Source organism: Schistocerca americana, chromosome 1 (genome assembly GCF_021461395.2).
Source record: "Schistocerca americana isolate TAMUIC-IGC-003095 chromosome 1, iqSchAmer2.1, whole genome shotgun sequence".
In the NCBI taxonomy this organism is placed as follows: Eukaryota; Metazoa; Arthropoda; class Insecta; order Orthoptera; family Acrididae; genus Schistocerca; species Schistocerca americana.
In genome coordinates, this window is record NC_060119.1 from 995,167,276 (window position 1) to 995,189,738 (window position 22,463).

The 22,463-nt window shown below is 42.5% G+C and overlaps 1 protein-coding gene across 1 annotated transcript in view; it reads left to right on the forward strand.

Moving 5' to 3' along the window:
• Positions 1–22,463, forward strand: part of LOC124595853 (spermine oxidase) — a 96,609-nt gene that overhangs the window by 36,196 nt on the left and 37,950 nt on the right. The window contains exons 4-5 of the mRNA XM_047134763.1: positions 18,756–18,954; positions 19,036–19,156. Of these exons, the coding sequence (XP_046990719.1) occupies positions 18,756–18,954; positions 19,036–19,156 (320 nt within the window). The remainder of the gene's footprint in view (positions 1–18,755; positions 18,955–19,035; positions 19,157–22,463) is intronic.

Below are 22,463 nucleotides of genomic sequence, written 5' to 3' on the forward strand. Positions count from 1 at the left end.
CTGCAGCGCGGCGACCGCGAGAGCCGCGGTCTATCGGCCCCCAGGTCGCCCGGTCTCTTTCTGTTCCTGATCTTGCTGCAGCTGGCTCCATTATGCCACACAGCCCTCCTCGAACTCAGCCTGAAAAGAAGAAGAAACATAAGTCCCGGGACAAAGAGCCTCTGGTGTCACCGGAGGTCCCTTCCCCGGCTTCACAACCGGATTCTGACCTGTCGTTTATGGATGTCGCCCCCTCCTTGTCGGTGACGGGTGGGGACCCGGCGGTATGACTGGATTTAGCGTGTTCAGCCCTCATTTAAACCATCGTTCTGTGGTTCTCCAATGGAATTGTAATGGCTACTATCGTCACCTTCCGGAATTGAAATCCCTTCTTTCGTCCTACTCAGCAGCTTGTGTGGTTCTCCAGGAATCTCATTTTACTGATGCTCACTCACCGACCCTCCGTGGGTTCCGTGTTTTCTGTCGAAATCGGGTCGGACCCTTGCGGGCTTCTGGTGGCGTTTGTACGTTGGTCCGTACAGACATTGCTAGCACGTGGATTCCTCTCCAAACTACATTGGAAGCAGTTGCTGTTAGGGTCCACTTAGACTCTGCAGTCACAGTATGCAATCTTTATCTCCCTCCTGACAGGACTCTTACACCTGCTGCCTTAACCACCCTTCTTCAGCAACTTCCTCCTCCCTTCCTCCTCCTTGGGGATTTTAATGCTCATCATCCTTTGTGGGGCAGTGCCTTTCCATCTAGACGAGGTCTTCTTATCGACCAATTTATTGCAGACCACGACCTGTGCCTTCTTAATGATGGCTCCCCTACTCATTTCAGTGCTGGTCATGGTACCTTTTCTGCCATTGATCTTTCTCTTTCTTCTCCCTCTCTCCTCCCTTCATTACACTGGTCGCCACACGACGACCTTTGTGATAGTGACCATTTCCCGTTGATTATCACGCTCCCTTCCCGCTCCCCGATGGAGAGGTTACCTCGTTGGTCTTTCCACCGCGCCGATTGGCCTCTATATACTGCACAGGTCGAGTTTTCTCCCTCTTTGTCGGATTGTATTGATGACGTCCTACGTGACGTGTCTGACGCGATTGTTCGCGCTGCTAACCTTGCTGTCCCGCGCTCATCTGGACAATTTCGTCGTCGGCAAGTCCCGTGGTGGAGTACGGCCATTGCCATTGCCATCCGTGATCGCCGTCGAGGTTTGCAACAGTTTAAGAGGCACCCATCTGTAGCCAGCCTTTCTACCTTTAAGCGCCTTCGCGCTAAAGCCCGTTATTTAATCAAACAGAGCAAGCGGATATGTTGGGAACGATTCGTTTCTTCCCTTGGTTCCACTGTCCCTCTGTCACGGGTATGGGCTACACTTCGCTCTCTCCAAGGTTGCCATCGGCAGTCCACCCTCCCAGGCCTTCACCTCCCAGATGGCATTTGTACGGACCCATTAGTTCTCGCAGAACATCTTGCGATCCATTTTGCAGTGGCATCAGCGTCGGCCTCCTATCCAGCTGCTTTCCTTCATCAAAAACAGCAGGCTGAAGCTGTCACCTTATGTTTCACCACTTGTGAGTCAGAATCTTACAACGAACCTTTCACTGAATGGGAATTTCTTTCTGCTCTATCTGCTTCTCATGATACGGCTCCTGGCCCAGATTCCATTCATAACCAGCTGCTTCAGCATCTCAGTGCTCCACAACGGCACCATCTTCTTCGGGTGTTTAACCGTATCTGGCTCCAGGGTGACTTCCCTTCTCAGTGGAGGGATAGCATTGTGGTTCCTGTCCTTAAGCCTGGTCAGAACCCCCTATCTGTTGACAGCTATCGGCCAATTAGTTTGACCAATGTTGGTTGTAAGTTACTTGAACGGCTGGTAGCCCGTCGGCTCACTTGGGTCCTCGAATCTCGGGATCTATTGTCCCCTTACCAGTGTGGCTTTCGAGAGGGACGATCTCCAATCGATCATTTGCTTCGCTTGGAATCCGCAGTTCGGCAGGCTTTTTCCCAGCGCCGCCATTTGGTTGCAGTGTTTTTTGACCTTCGCAAGGCCTATGACACGGCCTGGCGCCATCACATCTTACTAACCCTTCATCAGTGGGGTCTTCGGGGCCCACTCCCGATTTTTATCCGCCAGTTCCTGATCCGTCGGTCATTCAGAGTTCGAGTTGGTACTGCTTTTAGTTCTCCACGGACCCAGGAGACGGGCATCCCACAGGGTTCTGTCTTGAGTGTCCTTCTTTTCCTCATTGCTATCGATGGACTTGTGGCCTCTGTCGGTCCCTTGGTCGCCCCTGCCCTGTATGTGGATGATTTCTGCATTTGGGTTAGTTCCTCCTCGATGCCATCTGCAGAACGGCAGCTCCAGGTGGTTATACGGCGTGCCTCTGCATGGACCCTCTCCCACGGGTTTCAATTCTCTCCTTTAAAATCGCGGGTGGTCCACTTCTGTCGCCGTACTACGGTCCACCCTGATCCAGAGCTCTATCTCGCTGCACAAAGATTGCCTGTGGTTCCACAGTTTCGTTTCCTAGGTCTTCTTTTCGACAACAAGCTCACTTGGCAGCCCCATATCAGACTCCTGAAGGTAGGATGTTTCCGTAAACTCAATGTCCTTCGCTTCCTTGCCCACTCCTCCTGGGGTGCGGACCGTTCCCTCCTCCTCCGTCTTTATCGTGCTCTAGTTCTGTCACGTTTGGACTATGGTTGTCAAGTTTATGGTTCAGCTGCTCCTTCCACGCTGCACGTGCTGGATCCAGTCCACCATCGTGGTATCCGTTTGGCCACCGGTGCCTTCCCTACTAGCCCTGTTGATAGTCTCCTGGTTGAAGCTGGGATCCCCCCCCTTTCTGTTCGGCGGTCCCAGCTTCTGGTGTCTTATGCCCTTACTATCCGTTCTTCTCCCGCTCATCCTTCCTATTCTATCCTATTCCCAGACCATGGACGTCGCCCGCCTGACTCCCGCCCTCGGGCGGGTTTACCGGTTGGGCTGCGCCTTGCGTCTCTTACCCGTGATTTTCGGCTTCCTTCTTTGTCCTGTCTTCCTCGCTCCCTCCCCTCCACCCCTCCTTGGTTAGTTCCTCGGCCTCGAATTCGGATGGATCTCCGCCGCGGTCCGAAAGATTCCATCCCCCCGGTGGTGTTCCGTTCCTTTTTCCGCCAAATTTTATGGGAGTTTCGGGATGCTGTTGTTTTTTACACTGATGGCTCTAAATCTGCTGATCATGTTGGGTATGCCTTCACGTCCTTTGTTGGAACGGAAAATCATCTACTGCCACCCTCATGTGGGGTGTTTACTGCGGAATTGATGGCAATTTCCCGGGCCCTTACCTTTATTAAACAATCCCAACACAACCGCGTTTTGTTATGTACGGACTCTATGAGTGGCCTTCTTGCTATTGACCGGTGTTTTTCGCGCCATCCCTTGGTCTCTGCCAACCATGACCATCTCGCTGATCTTCACCGTGCTGCTTGTTCCATTGACTTCCTATGGGTCCCGGGCCATGTGGGTATCCCGGGTAATGAGCTCGCTGATCGTTTGGCTGGGGGAGCAGTTACTTACCCCCCGTTTTCTGTAACCCCTCCTGCAGCGGATTTACGGCTTCACATCAAATCCCACTTTGCACAGTCATGGGCCAATTCTTCGGAGGCTACTCCACTGTCTAATAAACTTCGTGCCATTAAGGTGAATACAGGCCCATGGCGTTCTTCCTTTAGCCTCTCCCGCAAGGACTCGACCACACTGTGTCGTCTCCGCATTGGCCATACCAGGCTGACCCATGGTTTCCTTTTGCGTGATGAGCCACCCCCGCTATGTGGTTGTGGAGCCTTCCAGTCAGTGGCCCACATTTTGGTTGAATGCCCCCTTCTTTTGGCTCTGCGTGCTAAGTACAGACTCCCCCACACTTTACCTTTGATGTTGGCTGACGATTCCCGGATGGTCTCTCTGGTTCTAGGTTTCCTCCGGGAGAGTGGTTTTTATTCTCAGTTTTAAAGTTTCTAATCTCCCTCTGGTGTTGGGGCAGGGCGGTGAGTGTTTGGGTGTCTCCCACTGTAGGCAGTGTTCAGAGATTCCCGATTCACCTCCCTGACCGGAATCCTCTTTTCTTTCCCTTTTACTCTGTTTTTACCCCTTCTTTTTAAGGCTTGGTTAGTTTTTCTATTCCCATACATACTTTCTGCATTATAGCAGTTGTACCTTTTAAGTCACAGGTGGTCTTGCCTATGCTGTTTCAGCATAGTGTTGGGTTCGTTCTCTTGCCAACTTCCCTCATTTGTTTTTACTAATGACAACGTGACTGCCCTTTTACGTTTCCCCTTTATCCGTTTTATTTTTCTGACTATACTGAGATGTCCCGTTAGCAGAATGGAGTCTATTTGAAACAAGGGACTGATGACCTTGCTGTTTGGTCCCTTTAACCTCAAACAACCAACCAACCATTCCACAGTCCACAGGCCACCGGAAGTGGCCACCTGTGCCTTAGTGGAGTGCCGAATGCCGCTCTGCAATCAGGACGAGGCGTGCGGCTCTGCGTCGGTTCCAGTGTCGGCCGACTGCTGCGAATCTTGCAGCCTTTCGGGTGGCGAGGGCAAAATGTCGCCCCATTATTCGTGAGAGCAAGAAGAGGTCGTGGCAAACGTTCCTGAACACCATTAATCATTCCACCAAAAGTTCCATTGTGTGGGAGACCATCAGGAGAATTTCTGGCAGAGGAGGGAGGTGCCCCATAGCTGCTGTAATGACTAACGGCACTCTGCACACGGAGCTGCGAGACATTGCCCAGACTATGGCAGCGTATTTTGCCGCAGTTACTGCAACAACCAGTCAGGATCCAGGTTTCCAGCACCATAGAGCGGTTGCTGAGAGATGTAGTCTGAACTTCCAGTCCACCTCTCATGAAGTTTACAACTGCCCATTTTCTATGTGGGAGCTGGATTCTGCATTGTCTGGTGCTCGTGACACATCCCCTGGTCACGACAGGATCCATTACAGTATGCTATGGCACCTCACAATGCGCAACAGAGAACTCCTCCTCGCACTTTTTAATGCCATTTGGGCGTCAGGTCACTTTCCTGACGTGTGGCGTGAGGCAGTTTTAATCCCTTCTTTAAAACCTGGGAAAGACCGCACGAGCCCAAGTAGCTATCGTAGTATTGCCCTCGCTAGTTGCATAGGGAAGACCTTGGAGCGGATGGTCAACCGCCGCCTTGTCTGGATGTTAGAATCCCGGCAACTCCTTAGTCGCTTTCAGTGTGGGTTCAGGAGGTTTCGTTCCACCTTCGATAACCTTGCTCTCCTGGAGGCGGCTATACAACAAGCTTTCCTACGCCCTCATCACCTTCTAGGTGTATTTTTCGACATCGAGAAGGCCTACAATACCACTTGGAAGAGTCTCATCCTGGAGCAGCTTCACGACTGGGGTTTTCGTGGTTGTCTTCCTCTTTTTATTCAGTCTTTCCTCTCGCCACGATATTTTAGATACCGAATTGGTGACGTCCTGTCTGATCGCTTTGAGCAGGAGAACTGTGTCCCTCAGGGTAGCGTTTGAAGTGTGACTCTCTTTGCCATCGCTATTAATAGCATTACGTCCATAGTGAAAAGTCCTGTCCAGTGTTCTTTGTTTGTGGATGATTTCTCTTTGTTCTGCTCTTCTTCAAGCCTTGCAACGACAACTCGTCAGTTGCAACTTATGATTAGGTGTTTGGATGACTGGGCGTAGAAGAGTGGTTTTCAGTTTTCCACCAAGAAGTCCGTATGTGTTCTTTTTAACCGTTCTCGTTCGATTTTAACCTTTCCTGAGTTGCGGTTGAGGGACACTATTCTTACTTTTAAAGACACGGTGAGATTTCTGGGGCTCATTTTTGACTCGAGGCTCACGTGGTTACCTCATCTTAAAGACCTGAAACGGCAGTCGCTTCAGGCTTTAAGTACTTTAAAATGTCTTAGCCACAGTACATGGGGAGCTGACAGGACTTGTGCAGAGGCTGGTGAACCGCCACTACATATGCGGCGACGGCTACTTACAGTGCGCCAGGCGTATAAAACGTTGTCCACACCATACACCCCTGCTTACCATACCGTTGCTCAGCCTCCTCTGGCACGATTGTTTCATAACCGGCAACATGCGATGCAGCCCTATGGGATTCGCGCACAGGATTGCCTCTGTGCGATGTCTATGGCTGGTCTTCGTGTTTTACGTCGCGGTTGGAGCAGATCTCCACCTTGGCTCATCCGGAGACCCAAACTTATTTTAGATTTGACTAATTTTAAGAAAGATGGCACACCAGATTTTACGTTCCAATCTCTGTTTTTTACCATTTTAGATGTGCATCACGGTTTCACTGTCGTTTATACTGATGGCTCCAAACAGGAGACTTTACTTGGCTGTTCTGTGGTGTTCCCTGATCATGTTACCCGGATTCGCCTCCCTGCTGAATATACCGTTTTCGCAGCGGAGCGCCACGTGATCCTGAAGGCACTGGAGCAGATACATCGTGTTCGGGGCGATCGATTTCTTCTCTGCTCCGATTCTCTTAGTGCCTTACAATCACTGCAGAACCTATACCCGACTGAGGAGATGGTCCAGCTGATACATGACCAACTGTACTTGCTCCAACAGCAGCGTAAGGAGGTATCCTTCTGCTGGGTGCCTGGTCATGTCGGCATATGGGGCAAAGAACAGGCTGATCAGACTGCCAAGGAGGCCTGCAGAGGGCAGGATGTGGTCCAGTGTCCCATCCCCTTGCAGTCAGTCATCGCTCCACTCCACAGGAAGTGCATGGAGTTGTGGGAGGACGAATGGCTGGCGGTGACGGCCAATAAACTGCGGTCAGTAAAGTCAACCACTCGGCCGTGGCGTTCCTCCTGCCGGTTGCTCAGGCGGGAAGAGGTGGCCCTCACGCGTCTTCGGATCGGGCACTGTCCTCTGACGCATAGCTATTTATTACGGCGGGAGGATCCTCCGTTTTGTGATGCTTGTGGTGTGCACATCTCTGTCCGGCACATTTTAACAGACTGCATTTTATACCGTGATGCAAGGGCAGAAGCACAAGTTGATGGGGATCTGCCTTCTGTTTTAGCTAATGATGAGACGTGTGTGTCTAGGGTTTTTAAGTTTTGTGATGTGTCTGGACTCTGGCCTAAACTTTTAGGCTGGAGGTTTTAGTGTATTGCAGAGTGGCTGACTCCTCCCTATTTTTCTTGCGGTCAGCCGGCCACTTCCATCTGCTACATTGTTTTAGCTCCCTCTACCATTTTCTTCCTGTGTTGTCCATGTTTTACTGCTGACGCCCTGCTTCATCCCACGCTTCGGTGTGGGTGAGCCCATATTTTTCAATGATTGTTCCCCGTGTTTTATGTTCCGTTTTATGTCAATGTTCTGAGTTTTTTGTCTTGACACCCACCTCACTATGATACTGCACGGGCGCTGAAGACCTTGCTGTCGTGCGCCCACAAAACCCCTCTACTACTACTACTTATTTCCTGGTCATTGTATTTCCTTACGTAGCATGTAACCACGTCTTAGCAGCTAAGAGTATGAGGCTGTCGATCTTGTAAGACGCAGCTGGCACATCAAAACGCTTGCCTTGCCGCCTGCCTCAGCCAGCCGTGCCACGTGCCAGCGCGCCTGCCCACTTGAATGGTCACAGCGAGCGACATGGCTCCCTGGAGCAGGGAGCGCTCCGCGGCTCACAACGGAGCCGACGAGCTGGAACAGCCTGGTTTAGATACTCTTGTAACTCCCTTTGAAATATTTATCTGTATCGTTAATCGTGTACCTGATCTTGAGGATAGTGCAAGTAGTTGATGTAGACTGACTGCATGTGTGTACTAAATTAGCAATGCTCACACCACATTCATATTTTTCAATGATTGTATGTTTCATTTCTAAGGTCACTATCTTTGTCTTATGATCATCTTCTTGTGGCTTTATCTTCGGGAACATTTCTATGAAGGTTATTAATATTAAAATTTGCACACAAAAAAAGACTGTGTGTATACAAGTTTAGAAAAATGTGCGATCACAAGCTGCACTAAGATGGTAGCAGAAAGAGCGCTAAACTCGGACTGTAGTATGTACTAAAAACATTGTTCACATGTCGCTGCTGACAGTGAAAGGTGTTCAAATGGTCGAACGTTTCCTCCGGCACGTGCAAACAGCTGGTAACATCACACTAAATCATCGTCACTTGTTGTGCGAAACATCACTCATTAAGTGAGTCATATTTTTACAATTTGTTTCGCTCGTTATGCGTATTGCACTTATGGGAGATGCTCATTAAGCAAGATTCCACTTCGAACCATTTACTGCAACGGGAACAGCTGGATCCATACTGACAGATGTGCAGCAGAATGAATGAGAGGAAATGAAAAAAGGCCATTCAGCCATCTAGGAAAAGAGAAGAAATAGGAATTGAAAAGCTGAAGTGTTCAATGATGGGAAGGGAAATGAAAATTGCCTCGACCCTAGGTGCAGAAGAGACAAGATATTGAAAGCAGACAAGATGTTGAAAGCAATCATTGCCCGTAAAAACATTGTTCAAGTGGTGGCACTCTACTGCTAATATCTATTTCCCTTTTTTGCCCAAAATGATGTTAATATTCATGTTAGTGCCTTTTTTAATTTAGATGCTACCTAATATATCACATTTTATTTTTATTTACTTTTACTGAAATCTGACCATAATTTATTTGTGAACTGTAGACTAAAACTGAAGAAAATTAGGAAATTAAGTAGATAAATTGAAAGCTCCTGCAGTTGTTGACAGTTTCAAAGGGAGAATCAGACAATGGTTGATCAAAATGTGGGTAAGGATCACAAAAGAAGACAAATGAGTAGCTTTGAGAGATGAAATAGGGAAAGTAGTTGATGATCACATGGATAAAAAGATAAGACTAAATAGAAACCGCTGGATAAGTCAAGAGATGCTGAATTTAATTGACAAAAGGAGAAAATATAAAAATGCAACAAATTAAGCAAGTGAAAGGGAAACCAGATGTCTGATAAATGAGATTGGTAGAAAATGCAAACTGGTTAGAGGTTTTAGAACCATGCATTAAAGAGATCTTTGGAAAGAAGGAAATTAACTGTATGAACACAAGGGCAAGCCAGTACTAAGCAATGAAGGGGATAGGCTGAAAGGTGGAAGGAATATATTGAGGATCTATGTAAGGGAAAGGAACTTGAAGACAATATTATAGACAGCAAAGAGAATGGACATGGAGGTGAGATGGGAGATATGATACTGTGAAAAGAGTTTGGCAAATCACTCAAAGAGCTAAGTAAAACAAGACGGCCGAAATAAGACAACCTTCCCCGAGAGCTACTGGGATCTGTGGAAGAGTCAGCCACGATGAAGTCATTCAACCTAGTGTGCAAGATACAACATATGAGACAGACAAAATATCCTCATACTTCAGCAAAAACATAGTTATTTAACTTTCGAAGTGCTGACAGGTGTGAATGCTAATAAACCATCAGTTAAAAGTCATGGTTGCGAAATACTGACACGAATTATTTACATAAGAATGCAGAAGCTTGTAGAGGTCAACTGTGGGGAAGATCAGTTGGATCCCGGAGAAATGTAGGTGCATGTGAGGCAATAGTGACTACAACTTATCTTAGAAGTTAAATTGAAGAAAGGTAAACTTATGTTTGTAAATTTAAAGGAAGCTTTTGACAATGTCGACAGGTCTACACTCTTTGAAATTCTAAAAGCATCAGAGATAAAATATTGTTAGTGAACAGTTATTTACAGCTTTTGCAAACCAGACTGCATTTAAAAGAGTTGAAGGGCATGAAAGAGAAGCAGTGGTAGAGAAGCGAGTGTGACAGACTTATAGCCTATCCCAATTTTATTCAGTCTGTACACTGAGCAATGTGTTCAGAAAGCCAAGGAAAAATTTAGAAAGGGGATTAAAGTTCATGGAGAAGAAATAAAAGCTGTGTGATTTGCCAGTGATGTCGTAATTCCATTAGAGACAGCTAAGAACTTCGCAGAGCAGTTGAACTGAAAGGATAATGTGTTGAAAATAAGTTATTAGATGAACATCAATAAAACTAAAACAATGGTAGTGAAGTATAGCCAAATTAAATCAGGTGATGCAGAGGGAATTAGATCAGAAAATGGGATGCTAAAAGTAGTTGGCATTAAAATAAACGATGGTGGATGAGGTAGTGAAGTTATAAAATTCAGTCTGACAACAGCAAGAGAAGCATTTCGAAAAGAGGGGAATTTGTTAATGTCTTATGTAAATTCAAGAGTTAATCATTTTTTCTGAAAGTATTTGTCTGGAGTGTATCCTTGTAAGCAGGTGAAATGTGTACAAGATGAGCATAGAAGCTTTTGATTGTGGTGCTATAGAAGAATGCTGAAAGTTAAGTAGGTAAATTGAATAACAAATGAGCTGGTAGTGAAAAAAAAATTATTTTTTTGGGGGGGGGGCGGGGGGGGGGGGGGGGGGGTTGTGGCACAACTGACTAAAAGAAGGGATGAGGCGATAGTACACATCCTGAGGTATCAACGAATTGCCAGTTTGCTAGTGGAAGGAAGGAAGGAAGAGTGCACGTGTTGTAGTGTAACGACGCATATGACTCAATAATTTTTGTTTGAAATATGACCATGTGCAGACTTCGTCACCTACATCATTTACAAAACACTAAAAAAATTATTTAAATTCTTTTAAAGTTCTGTATAAAAGATTCTTGAACGAAACTGTAATTAAAACACCTTCAGTTGAGTCGTTTGTGCAAAATTACGTCACTCGATCCAACCGGTTTGCACAAAACTTTTGAAATTTAGATGTCATTTGATTCTTCTTGGAAATTATATTCTTGCAAGTTATCTTATTTTTCCCATATTAAAATTAGACTGTAAAACCTTTAAGCTTCAAAAATCGAAATCAAACTCTTCTGAAAATTAATGTCTTGGAAAAATTCAGTAATAATTCTTCCTCAATATAACTCTTCATAAATAATTCTCAAACACGTATTTAAGCTTTAGAGCATACACTGTTTTATTGTCTTCGTATATGCTACATACAGATGTGAACATCAGACTCGACAAAACAGAACTGAACAAAATACAACATGAACTAAACATTCTGTGACGTCATTACAATGAAAAATTATAATTTTTTATTTATTTGAATGTTGGAAGTTCGACGCAACAACCCAGTCACAGGATCTTCTGCTGCTCTTTGGCCATTGACCCGCGATGTCCATTTGGGAGGACGACGGTTCAATCCCGTCTCCAGCCATCCTGATTTAGGTTTTCTGTGATTTCCCTAAATCGTTTCAGGCAAATGCCGGGATGGTTCCTTTGAAAGGGCACGGCCGATTTCCTTCCCCGTCTTTCCTTAACCTGAGCTTGTGCTCCGTCTCTAATGACCTCGTTGTCGACGGGACGTTAAATACTAACCTCCTCCTCCTCCTCACCCTCCTCCTCCTCCCGCGACGTCTAGTGGCCAGCAATTTTCTTTCTGGTTACGGCAGTGAAGATGCTGTTTCTGCGAGTTGCGCTGTTCTCTCCAAGCTTGAAACATACAAAACAAAAATACAAACTTTAAATATTTTACAAACATAAGAAAATATTACAAATACATTAAAAAAAACTCTAAATTAAACTTATATTTACCTGCAAACTGAGCTGATCCTTGTGGAACGTGACGCTTTAATTCTGCGTCCCATTACTGTGTGTGTGTGTGTGTGTGTGTGTGTGTGTGTGTGTGTGTGTGTGTGTGTGAGAGAGAGAGAGAGAGAGAGAGAGAGAGAGAGAGAGAGAGGAAGGAAGGAAGATACAGAGAGAGAGAGATTGGTGAAGGGGGGAGAGGGTCAAAATTTTACGGGAGACGAGGCTCGAACACAATAAGCAGTTTCAAATGGATGTTGGTTGTGGTTGTTATGCGGATACGAACTGGCTTGCACAGATAGACTAGCATAAAAAGCTGCATCAAACCACAATCACAGTAATAACATCATCAAATTCTGTAGCTCTTTGTTGTCAGTGCTGTGCGTGATGTAAATTAGGACTATAAACTTCTACTGTAAATGGAAACTGTAGAGTACAGCTGTATTTTTCGCCCCGCTGAAGAATCAGCTTAAATATCCAGTAGGACATCTGTGCTCTTTTAGTGCTAAAAGTTTTATTGATTTATCTATTTCTTGAGGATCATTTACAGAAAAATTGTCTTCCCACTACCCCAACTATAGTCAGAATCTTCTTTTAGTGCACCAGCTCTGAAATCCTTCTTTGTATCATCCTAATGGTGATGTACACCTATTTATTTATTTATTATTTATTTGTCCCGTAGATCAAATCAGTACAATGGCTTGTACAACTGAATACAAATATACAGTTTACAGGAGTCTAAAACAGTAAGCAAGAGCACATAAGAATGATTATTTCACATTACCTACAAATTATGTTACTTAAAGTTACAGCTTTACAGAGAATTGTTACATGATGTGATGTGACAAAATTGACTTAATAACATTCAGCTTTGATACATTATCATGCACTAAGAAAATTTTGATTCGAAATATTCCTGGATGGTATGAAAGCAGTCTTCTATTAAAAGAGATTTCACCATCTGTTTGAATTTATTTATTTCTTGGATTTCTTGTATAAAAGTTGGAAGATGGTTATATAATTTTATTCCCATGTACTTGACACCATCACTGTACAGTTTTGTTGAGTGGGGAAGTATTCTTAGAAAGGTTTTTGATCTTGTGTCATAATCATGGTAATCCATATTTTTGCTGATTTTGTTGATACTTTTTTTTGGTAAAGAATAATAATTCTAGTATGTATTGGCATGGTAGGGGCAAAATATTTAGTTTCTTAAATAATGGTTTACAAGTGTCTCTTTGTTTTTTGAACATAGTTGTTCTGACTATCTTCTTTTGCAGTTTGAATATCTTAATTGATTCAGAATTTTGGCCCCAGAAGATGATTCTGTAGTTAAGTACAGAGTGAAAGAATGCATGGTACATTGTAGTTAGGGTACTTGTGTTAGTGACGTTCCTTATTGATCTAATCATGAAGCATACTTTACTAAGTTTTGTGTGGTAACGTCAATGTTCCTTTTCCATGTGAGCGTATCAGTAATAGTGACCCCCAAAAATTTTATTTCATTTTCAAGTTTATCATTATTTTTTTCCAGTGATATAGTTGGTAGTAATAGATTTCTGTTTTGGGCAGTGTGGAAGGTTATTCCAATTGTCTTTTTTGCATTAAGAAGCAGCCTGTTACTTTGAAGCCATCGACTTATTTGATCTGTGGTCCTATCTACAGGGTGTCCCAGCTATCTTGTCCACCCAAAATATCTCTGGAACAATAACAGCTATTGGAAAACGACTTTCATCGGTATCAATGTAGGGCTGGGACCCATGAATATACATATTTGGAAACATTCTAAAACGAAAGCATATGTGTTTTTTAACACAAACTTATGTTTTTTTAAATGGACCTCCTATATTTTTTCTTCAGCAATCCATAGCATGACAAAGCACATACACAATGGTGTTGATTGCATCGGAACATTCCCATTACATCCCGAGATATTGAGACGCGAAGTTGACGTTTGAAATACCCGACATGCGCTGCAAGCGCATGTCCTGAGGCTCAGGCGTGAACCCCATGCTGCCCGTAATCGCGATGTGATTGACAAGTAAGTGTCCCTCTTGATAAGTATGGAGGTGTGATTAAACATGTCAATCACATCGCGATTATGGGCAGCATGGGGCTCACGCCTGAGCCTCAGGACATGCGGTAGCAGCGCATGTCGGGTGTTTCAAGCGTCAACTTCATGTCTCAATATCTCGGGATGTAATGGGAATATTGCGATGCAATCAACGCCATTGTGTATGTGCTTTGTCATGCTATGGATTGCTGAAGAAAAAATATATGAGGTCCATTTAAAAAAACATAAGTCTGTGTTAAAAAACACATATGCTTTCGTTTTAGAATGTTTCCAAATATGTACATTCATGGGCCCCAGCCCTACATTGATACCGGTGAAAGTCGTTTTCCAATAGCTGTTATTGTTCCAGAGATATTTTGGGTGGACAAGATAGCTGGGACACCCTGTATATTAGATTGGAGAATTTGTTCGGGCGCAGATATGAGTACAGAGGTGTCATCAGCAAACAAAAGGGTTTTTGTGTCTGGTAGGCTGTGAGGAAGGTCATTTATGTAAAGTAAGAACAGCAAGGGGCCCAGGACGGAGCCTTGGGGAACGCCTTGCTTTATGGTATGTATGGAGGAATGTACAGTGCTAGCTGTACCTGAGAGCTTAGTTTCATTTAATTTGACATACTGCTGTCGGTCTTCCAGATAGCTTTTAAACCAGTCATAGGCATTTCCTCTTATTCCATAGGAATGCATCTTTTGCAAAAGTATACTATGATTAACCATGTCGAAGGCCTTTGTTAGATTTAGGAAGATACCTATGGCTGGGAGTTTTTTGTCCATAAGCTCCAGTGCATGATCTAGAAATTCTTGTATTGCATCAGTTGTAGCTTTCTTACTTTGGAAGCCAAACTGAGCAGGTGACAGGGTATTTTCTTTGTCTAGAAAGGACATGATTCTGGTGGCCATTATATATTCAAATACTTTACTAAAAGTTGAAAGCAGTGCAATGGGTCGATAATTACTGGGATCCACTTTGCTTCCTTTTTTGTGGACAGGTATAATTTTTGCAATTTTGAGCATACCAGGAAACGCACCATTCAGGAATGAGAAGTTTATTATGTGGGCTAGGGGTTTACTGATAAGGTTACTGCAATTATGAAGGAGGAAGCATGGAATTTGATCTTGTCCAGCAGATGATTTTTTTTTTTAATTTTGCTATGAAGTGTCTCTTCTATTTCAATTTCACATGGAGGCCTTAAAAACAGAGTCTCAGAGCATAAGTTTGGTTCTAGTTGTAAGGGACAGCTATTTTTAAGATGGTTAGCCAGGTTATCCACTGTTTCTGTAAAGTAGTTATTGAATTCCTCTGCTGTTTCTTTCCCACTAGAGACTAATTTTCCATTTATTTTTAAAGTAATATCACTTTGTAGTTGTTTTCCTCTATTAGTATTCATATTAGTAAGTTGCCACATGCTTTTGCTCTTATTTGATGACAATTTGAGGTAGTTATAATTCTGTAGCTTTTTGGCTGCATTTACTACGTTCCTTAATATCTTTTTATATAGAGTAAAGTATGACTTAAATGCTTCACTACTGCCTAGTTTGGATTTGCTAATGTAAAAAAGTTCTCTTTTTCTTTGTGATGATCTAATGATTCCTGGAGTGATCCAGCTGGAGAGTTTTCTATCTTTGTTGATAGATTTTGTTTGTAAGGGAAAGTGGCAATTAAAATAATAACAGAAAATATCCAAGAATGCTTCATATTTGCTGGCTACTGTTTGAGCCTCATATACATTTCGCCAGTTTTCATTTTGTGTATCGAAGAGGAAAGTATGCAAGTGGGTTTTATTGAAGTTTCTCCTCTGTACAGTGATTTTATTGTGTTCGTGACTGTTATTTTGCAACCAGACCTGCATAATTAATGCATTGTGGTCTGAAAATCCTAGTTTGACGGAGGATACAGTACAATTTATATTGCTTGCTACTTGATCCAGACAAGTGGTACTGTGATTTGTTATCCTGGTTGGAGTGTTGACCATTAGGTCTAGGTTGTAGCTGTTCATAAAAATTTTAATGCTTAGATGGCTAGAGTTTTCTGAGAGAAAATCTATGCTATAGTCACCACATATTAGAACACTATATGATTTTCTTTTACTTAGATTTTCTATTACTGGTGCTAGATTTTTGTAGAAAGTCCCTATGTTACCAGAGGGTGACCTGTAAAGTGCTATTATATAAACACTTAGATCTGTAAGCTCTACACCTGACAGTTCTATATCTTTTTCAATACTATACGAATTTCAGATATCAAGAGGTGTAGCAGTAATCTTGTCTTTTACAAATATGCAACTACCTCCACCTTTGTGAGATGTTCTTGAGATGTTACCTAAGAGTTTAAAATTTGGTACCACAACACTTTCTATTTCAAAAGATCTCATGAAATGTTCATTAATAGATAATATCTGTGTATCTGACAGTTCACTTGCACTTGATAACAAAATTTCTAATTCATTAAGTTTGGTTTTGAGCCCTTGTACATTATGGATGTATACTTTTAGATCAAGAATTTTTTTTGTTTAATTTTCTTATACATTGGTGAGGAAGTTCAGACTTTACCTTATTTACTACAATTTGCTGATCAAGTCCTTTGCAAGTTTTATGGTGTATCTTTAACTTGTTTGATGATGCTATCTTTAAGTTGTTGTTGATGCTAAGTTTTTTCTTTTCTCAGAGGGGGATAGAAAAAATCCTCCTTCTTGGGTATATTCCGCCTTGATCTTAAATTAACACTTACAGGTGTAGCTGCTGCAGTCCTTTGTGGATCTTCTGATGTCTCCTCTTTCCTGCTTTCTTCATTCTTGTCAAATTTGCTTTTCTCATTTTTGCCTGTAAGTCTTTCAGGAAGCAGATAGACAGATCTATTTCGTAATAGTCTTTCTTTAATTATTTCACTGATGTGATCGCACATAACACTTTTTCCGTCGTAATTAAGGTGCATTCCGTGTTTGGTGTGCAGGTTTCGATGTAGTTTACTTACGTCCAGTACATCGCACTTTGCACGTTCTGCACACAATTTCTTAATTTTGATGTTAGTTTTCCTAATTTCTTTATTAACACACTTGGAGGTGTAGAATCAGTGCTACTGAAGTTCTTGTCATATAAATTAAGTTTGTAGTTCTGTCTTTGTGAAATACTGTTGTTGGTCAGTAGGGTTGTTCATTAATTCTTGGTTTTCACCGCATTTGTTCACTGGAAGTATCATATCTGTACCCAAAAATCACAATATGAGGTGTGGCAATAAAGAAATGAGATTCATTGTAGTGCGCATTTCTGGCTTTGTCCATGACAATGAGAAGATGGGGGAATAACATTGGGACTCTCCCTGACATGCGTACAAAATTTTGCACAGCTGTGGTTGCCAGTCTAGCTGTGAGCCTTCTTAGAAACAGGTTGTATGTCTGAATTCCGCCAGAATTATGCTATGCTCTGAAGTATGACAACATGTTAACATCAAATTCCTCACAAAACTTGGAAAATCCGCCACAGAAACTTGAGATTTCTTGAAAGAAGTTTATGGTGATCAATGTCTATCTCATATGCAAGTTTTCGAGTGCATCAAGAGGTTCAAGGACAGTAGGAAAGACATCAAAGATGATCCAAAATCGAGCCATCCTTCCACTTCGAAAACTGAAGAGAATGTGGAGACGATCAGTTGAAGTGCTTGAGAAGACCACTGCCTGAGCATTTTAGAAATTTCAGAACTTGCCTGCATCAGTAAGGAAACCATTAGACAGATTTTGCACAATGATCTGGGCATAATCTGTGCTAAAGTAGTGCCAAGAACCCTCACAAACAAGCAAAAGCAACATGAGTGGATTGTTGTGCTGACACTCTTGTAAACATTGAAAATGACACTGATTACCTCAGCAAAGTAATTATGTGTGAAAAAACATGGATATCCCAATATGATCCAGAGACTAAAAGAGCCCTCAATCCCCTAGGAAGAAGAAAGTGTGCATGAGCAAATCAAAATTGAAAGCAATGGTGATTGTTTTCTTCAATATCTGAGGGGTTGTCTACATTGATTTGGTACCAGATGATCAGACTGTTGATCAAGCTTATTATGTAACTGTTCTGAAGACCCTCCATGAACGCGTGTGACGGAGGAGACCAGATCTGTGGAAGAATTGCTCATGGATTCTTCGTCAGAACAACATGCTGGCCCATAACACTACGTCTGTGAACAGATTTTTGACAAAAGACAACCAGTGATGGAACAGCCACTGTACTCGCTTGATCTAGCATCATGTGATTTCTTTCTCTTCCCAAAACTGAAGTCTGCACCCAAGGGAACCAGATTCGAGTCCATAAATGCAGTAAAGGAAAAAGCAACAAGCCTGCTCAACAGCATAACACAAAAAGACTCGCAGCAGTACTTCCAACAGTGGAAAATTCATGTGGAATGGTGCAGATTTCATGCAGGGGACTATGTAGAAAGAGACAGTATTTCAGTTTTATAAGTTTTTCAATAGAAATTTAGAGCATGAGTCCAGTTTCTTTATTGCCATACCTTGTATATTTCTTCCTTGGTAATGTTCAAGGTGAAAATCAATCTTTACCAAAAATATGGTGACTATGATAACTAAAGGTCAGCATCCATACATCTATCTGTATAATCTTCAAGTGAGAGGTGGCAGAAAATAAGTGTAGAATAAATTTAAAATTTCTTAGTGATGGGAGCACACAAGTGGAAATCTCCTCTGTTATATCTGTCAGTTAATGTACTTTTACTGCAGTTTTTTACTGCATTACAGGTACATTGTTTGATACATGTAGCAGGGGAGATTTCCACAAGCATACTCTTGTCACTAAGCAATTTCAAATTTATTCTACACTTATTTTCTGCCATGTTTCACTTGAAGGTCATAAAGGCTGATATTGAATGCTGAACTGTAGCTGTCATTGTTGTTAATAGATTGATTTTTGCCTCAAAATACCAACATATCAAGGAAAATGTTTTGTGCCATTTGGGTATAGATGTGATACATCCAGTGAGCGGATGTGATGAAAACCATGCAGTCTTTAAGTGCAACTGATTGTTTCATGCAATTGGGAATTTTTTGTTTCAGCTGATTTAAGTAAATGCTGGTTTCGTAAAATTTACTCATTTTCCAAAGTATCAGAGACACTTTTACTAGGATGGATATCAGGTAAAGAAGCAGAGTATATGGAAACATTAGCACACGAGGAAGTTGCAGAAAAGTGCACGGAGATACTGAGAAAGTTTCTTAATGATCCATTTGTTCCTAAACCAAAGCTCTGTGTATGGTAAGTATACCTTTATTTATTATTTACAAGATTTTTTTACAAACCCCTGAAAATATATAAAAATATTTATTTCCCTCACAGTACCAGTTGGCGCTCTCAGCCTTACACGAGAGGTTCCTACACTGCAATGGCTGTCGGTGCTAGTCAGGTTGACATTGAGAACATAGCACGACCACTTTATGCCAGCTCACAGGAAAGGAAGGTATAGCTAATAATTCTGTTTATTGAGGGGGAATTACTGTGGTATTTCCTCACGTTGGTATGGACTGCAGTGTTCGCTCAATAGAACGGTATGGTGAAATGTAAAGCTTTATGTTGCCTTTTGTTTTTATTGCAAGCACATTAGTGTTATCTGCTTATACAAACTCATAGAAAGTTGTATTTCCTCAGATACTTACTAAAAACACTGCCTGACAAGAAAAGGGAAGCACCATAAAGGGGAGAAGGAAATAAAATGAAACTTCGCCAGTTACATGTACAAAGTTAATTTGACATCCAGCCACCACTTTTTTTGTCAGGCATTGTACTTATGATAGTGCCTCTCATGCTGGGATCTATGTGAGCTGCCCTTCCTTTGCAACTGTCCCCAAAGTATCCCATCCTTTCTAAGAAAGGAACTGTGAATTCGCAAATCGAGGGTTGTGTCATTTATTTTTATATATGCCTGTCAGAGTACTAATACACTACTGGCCATTAAAATTGCTACACCAAGAAGAAATGCAAATGATAAATGGGTATTCATTGGACAAATATATTATACTAGAACTGACATGTGATTACATTTTCATGCAGTTTGGGTGCATACATCCTGAGAAATCAGTACCCAGAACAACCACCTCTGGCTGTAATAACAGCCTTGATACGCCTGGACATTGAGTCAAACACAGTTTGGATGGCGTGTACAGGTACAGCTGCCCATGCAGCTTCAACACGATACCACAGTTTATCAAGAGTAGTGACTGGCGTATTGTGACGAGCCAGTTGCTCGGCCACCATTGACCAGACATTTTCAATTGGTGAGAGATCTGGAGAATGTGCTGGCCAGGGCAGCAGTCGAACATATTCTGTATCCAGAAAGGCCCATACAGGACCTGCAACACGCGGTCGTGCATTATCCTGCTGAAATGTAGGGTTTCGCAGGGATCGAATGAACGGTAGAGCCATGGGTCGTAACACATCTGAAATGTAACGTCCACTGTTCAAAGTGCCACCAATGCGAACAAGAGATGACCAAGACGTGTAACCAATGGCACCCCATACCATCACACCGGGAGATATGCCAGTATGGCGATGACAAATACACGCTTCCAGTGTGCGTTCACTGCGATGTCGCCGAACACGGATGCGACAATCATGGTGCTCTGAACAGAACTTGGATTCATCCCAAAAAATGACTTTTGCCATTCATGCACCAAGGTTCGTCTTTGAGTACACCATCCCAGGTGCTCCTGTCTGTGATGCAGTGTCAAGGGTAACCGCAGCCATGATGTCCAAGCTGATAGTCCGTGCTGCTGCAAACGTCGTCGAACTGTTCGTGCAGATGGTTGTTGTCTTGCAAATGTCCCCATCTGTTGACTCAGGGATCGAGACGTGGCTGCACGATCCGTTACAGCCATTCAGATAACATGCCTGTCATCTCGACTGCTAGTGATACGAGGCCATTGGGATCCAGCACGGCATTCCGTATTACCCTCCTGAACCCACCGATTCCATATTCTACTAACAATCATTGGATCTCGACCAACGCGAGGAGCAATGTCGCGATACGATAAACCGCAATTGTGATAGGCTACAGTCCGACCTTTATCAAAGTCGGAAACATGATGGTACGCATTTCTCCTCCTTACATGAGGCATCACAACAACGTTTCACCAGGCAACGGCGGTCAACTACTGTTTGTGTATGAGAAATCGGTTGGAAACTATCCTCATGCCAGCACGTTGTAGGTGTCGCCACCAGTGCCAACTGTATGTGAATGCTCTGAAAAGCTAATCATTTGCATATCACAGCATCTTCTTCCTGTTGGTTACATTTCGCGTCTGTAGCACGTCATCTTCGAGGTGTAGCAATTTTAATGGGCAGTAGTGTATTTCGTTTTCTGATGGTAAGTACCGGTCAGCAATTTTGTCTCTTAATTACTGTTTTCCTGAGTGAATTTTCCTTTTTATACAAGAGAGGCTTCATAATTTTATGTATGGATCAGGTCCTGTAGACAAAAATTCAAGTGAGTGACTCTTTTCTTTAGAACTGCATAGGCTAAGAAATGGTAAGGTTATGCAGGCGGCTAAGAGTAAGTAGAGTAATTTCATGTTGTTGTAAGACTGCTGATGTTGATGTGATGGTGTGGTGCACTTACAACCGCAATTGAAGAAGCCATATTGCCATCAGTCTACTCAATATCATTTACAATCCACGAGGTAAAAAATATTTTTCTGTTGTTTGTATTAAGTGTTGGCACTTAAAACTGTAGACTTTTTGAGGGAATGAAAATGTGGCTTTTTACTCCAAATAAAATTAAAGAACAGTTAACTTGCAACAAAATAACGTGAGTTGGAGTATTTTGTCATAACAGTTCTGGCACTACTGGCAATTCTCTGAATCTTTACTTGGGAGACCAGGAACATGCAACAGCAGAAAAAGCTTTTCAAGTACCAGGAATTGAACAACTTGAACCTTTTAGCCCTTCATTAGTGACCGATCCATCACTTAATTAATTTCCAGCAAAATATGCTCAACAACTGAATGAAATCTGATTACCAGTGATCTGAAACTGGGAAATCTTTAAACCTACCACAAATGTAATAGAGTATTTCAGAAAATAAGAGTTTGGACACCACTGGACCTTTGCAGGTATTCATGCAGTTTTTCCACTTTCTCAAATCAAATTAAAAGAAGGGAATGTTCAAAAATGGAGGAGTCCTACTAAAAAGTCACAAATAACTACATATACTAACTACTTAGAAGCAAAAGAAAAGGATAAACAGCGGCTGCAGGACACAAATTCAAATGAATTGTAGAGCTCTAAAAAAAAATATATGAAAACAGATACTGTGTAAGTATTAGAGACAAAAGAAGGAACCAGATATGAAGACGCTATTACAGTTTGGAAATGTTGATGGAAAGCCTTAGGGGCACAAAATAGTGCAGCTGAAGAGGACAAATTCACCAATTGTACAGGATGGGAGCATTCAGATTCTGAGGACCAGGTACAGTTTATTTATAAAAGAAGTGGTGGCACGAGGAGTGCCTTCCATGAAGGATGCAGTCCATTTACCTGTGTGAAAAGTTAATGCATCCTCTTAATCTCATAGTATACAGCTGATTTCATTCTTTCTTCCTTTCTTTGTTTTATTTTTATTTATTGCAGTGTGATTTCTTGAAAATTAACTATGTTCTGTGATGTTCTTCATTGATAAATAACAGTATTTCTGTAATATTGTGGAGTTAATATTTTTTTATAACTCGGGACATTACTCAAACTCCACTAGGTGCAGACTCTTGGCCTCTCT